The 2,500-nt window shown below is 41.8% G+C and overlaps 1 protein-coding gene across 1 annotated transcript in view; it reads left to right on the top strand.

Moving 5' to 3' along the window:
* Positions 1-2,500, top strand: part of LOC311057158 (scavenger receptor cysteine-rich type 1 protein M160-like) — a gene marked incomplete at its 3' end in the record, with an annotated part of 22,604 nt that overhangs the window by 11,574 nt on the left and 8,530 nt on the right. Inside the window, exons 7-9 of the mRNA XM_084074109.1 lie at positions 432-614; positions 1,340-1,488; positions 1,589-1,673. Of these exons, the coding sequence (XP_083930235.1) occupies positions 432-614; positions 1,340-1,488; positions 1,589-1,673 (417 nt within the window). The remainder of the gene's footprint in view (positions 1-431; positions 615-1,339; positions 1,489-1,588; positions 1,674-2,500) is intronic.

Here is a 2,500-nt window from a genome sequence, read left to right as displayed (position 1 = left end):
TGTATTTGGCCGTGGACCCCCCCATCTCATAATATTGTGTTCCAGGGACCCCCCTCCCAGAAGTTGTAACAGAGTTAAAAATGTTCGCTTTAAAACTAAATATATATATTCAAAGATTTGCAAAATTTTTCACGCTTTTTCAATAAGATATAGCAGATCTACAAGCTCGTAGCGCGGCACTCGGTGCCGCGCTACGAGCTTGTAGATCTGCTATTTTTGAATAGCCAAAGAAATCTAAAAATGTGACACATGCGTTCCCGGTCTTAATGGGTTAAGAAAAAGCAAGGAAAGCAGTGAGAACATTATTCACTTTGTTATAATCTACTGGTGTATGTTAAAGCACCATTTTCTTTGTACTTTCACTTTATTACTTTATTCGTGCATTTTATAATAGTCTGACACTTTTTATTTGGGGTTTTGTGTGTCTGTAGTTGTGAGTCAGGACAACATCTGGGCTATTACTCTGTTTGAGGATCACATCTACTGGACAGACATAGAGACCAGATCCATCTACAGAGCCAACAAGACTCAGGGAACCAACAAGATCAGTCTCATCAGCAACCTGATCTATCCATTTGACATCCACATCTACCACCCCTATAGACAACCTGAGGGTCTGTACCACCTACTGTATACATTATTACTCTTCATGCTGTTTTATGACTTTTATGTATTGTGTATTATTGTAATGTTTGATCTGTTTTGAAAAGTGTTGTATAAACAACCTGGTGTCCCTATTCTGATCATGTAATTATAGGCAACATTATCTACTTGCATTTTAGGCGGCATTTATTTTATTTCCTCCCACAAAATAGCAGATCTACAAGTGCACAGCACGTCACAATGTAACGTGTTGTGAACTTTTAGATCGTCTATTCTTGCTATTTCATCTATATCAGCTGGTTGTTTTTAACCCCCCCCCCCCCCCCTCCACACCAAAATATAAAGGGATGAAGGAAGGAACAAAGACAGGTGTGCCTTATGATTTTAACTCTGACACATCTGTGTGTCTTGGGTACAAAAGGTTTATAAAGCACTGTTGTAACATATACAGTAGGTGGCCAGTGACTTTGACCACTTTCACTTTCAAAACCTTTGCATCATGCATGTCACACAAACAGAATGTGATGTGTTTTGTTGATATAACGCGTTTTTTCATATAGAGTCCTATCCACAATCCACTTTATCAAAACCATTGGTGTTGTGTGCCGCATTCTGTTTGTGTGACATGCATGATGCAAAGGTTTTGAAAGTGAAACTGGTCAAAGTCACTGGCCACCTACTGTAGGTGTGTGTTCTCATAGTCATTACATGTGTGCATGTTTTCTCCACCCTGCAGTGTCTGGTCATCCATGTCAGACCAACAATGGAGGCTGCAGTAACCTGTGTCTGCTCTCACCTGGAGGGGGCTACAAGTGTTCCTGTCCCACCGACTTCTACGTGACAGCTGACAACAAGCAGTGCATGTCCAGCTGCACTGCCAGCCAGGTGATTCACCTCAGCTTCACTTGTGTTACTCTGTATGACTTTATGTCTCATGCCTGGTTTATTACTGATTATGAACATAATCCCCTGTCTCCCCCTTCAGTTTGTTTGTCAGAATGACACGTGCATTCCATTCTCATGGAAATGTGACACAGTAGATGACTGTGGGGACGAACACGCTGACTGTCGTGAGTAGAGACTGAAACATTACCTCAGTAGTCCTGCTTCATTATTACTGTTTACAGTGATTACAATTAATCCTTCTACTGTATGTATTCTAAAAACACTGATACATGCTTTATCACAATAATAACAACACGACAGTATGAAGCATATGTTAGTTGAGTATGAGTATGAATGCATTATAATCTGCTTATAATACAGTATAATTACAGCTGTAAGCATTAATAACAATACTCATAACATAAATCATTTTATAATGACTCTTAACACATCGGGTGCCAGCATTTTTTCATAACAACTTACCGTGGGTGCCAGCATTCTCCCCATTGACTGCGCTTTGCTGTTTACAAGCAAATCCGTGCGTTAAAAGCAAATCCACGCAAAAAAAAGCATCGATTCATGTTGTGCCATGAGCCTGGCTACAGGCTGGAACCATAACATTCCCCTCGCGGGTTACAACGGGGGGGGGGATCGCGCATCGCGCATGACCGTTTTCCCCCACAGGAAACAGATTCGGAGATATAGGCGTTTCAAAGTAGGAAATAGACAGGAAGCGGATGGGGAAAATAAAAGTGTTTCCGGTGAGCGATCTGGCACTTCCTTCGCATGATTACAATGGGTGCTCCCAGAGCTGCTCTAGCCCCGCCCGCGCGGAGAAAAACGAAAAAAAAACAAAAAGACTGAAATCACGGTTCAGACCGTGAACGGCACCGAAGCTTCGGAACCGCCACTATGTAAACACACGGTTCAGACCGTGTTTGGCACCCGATGTGTTAAGGTGACGTTTTATAATGGTAAATGGCGTCTTTATCGAAAGTGCTTAACAATGTGT

This window comes from Gymnoscopelus microlampas, assembly GCF_963454915.1.
Source record: "Gymnoscopelus microlampas genome assembly, chromosome: 12".
Lineage (NCBI taxonomy): Eukaryota > Metazoa > Chordata > Actinopteri > Myctophiformes > Myctophidae > Gymnoscopelus > Gymnoscopelus microlampas.
The sequence above is the reverse complement of the archived record's forward strand: the minus strand, read 5'-3'. Positions and strand labels throughout refer to the sequence as shown.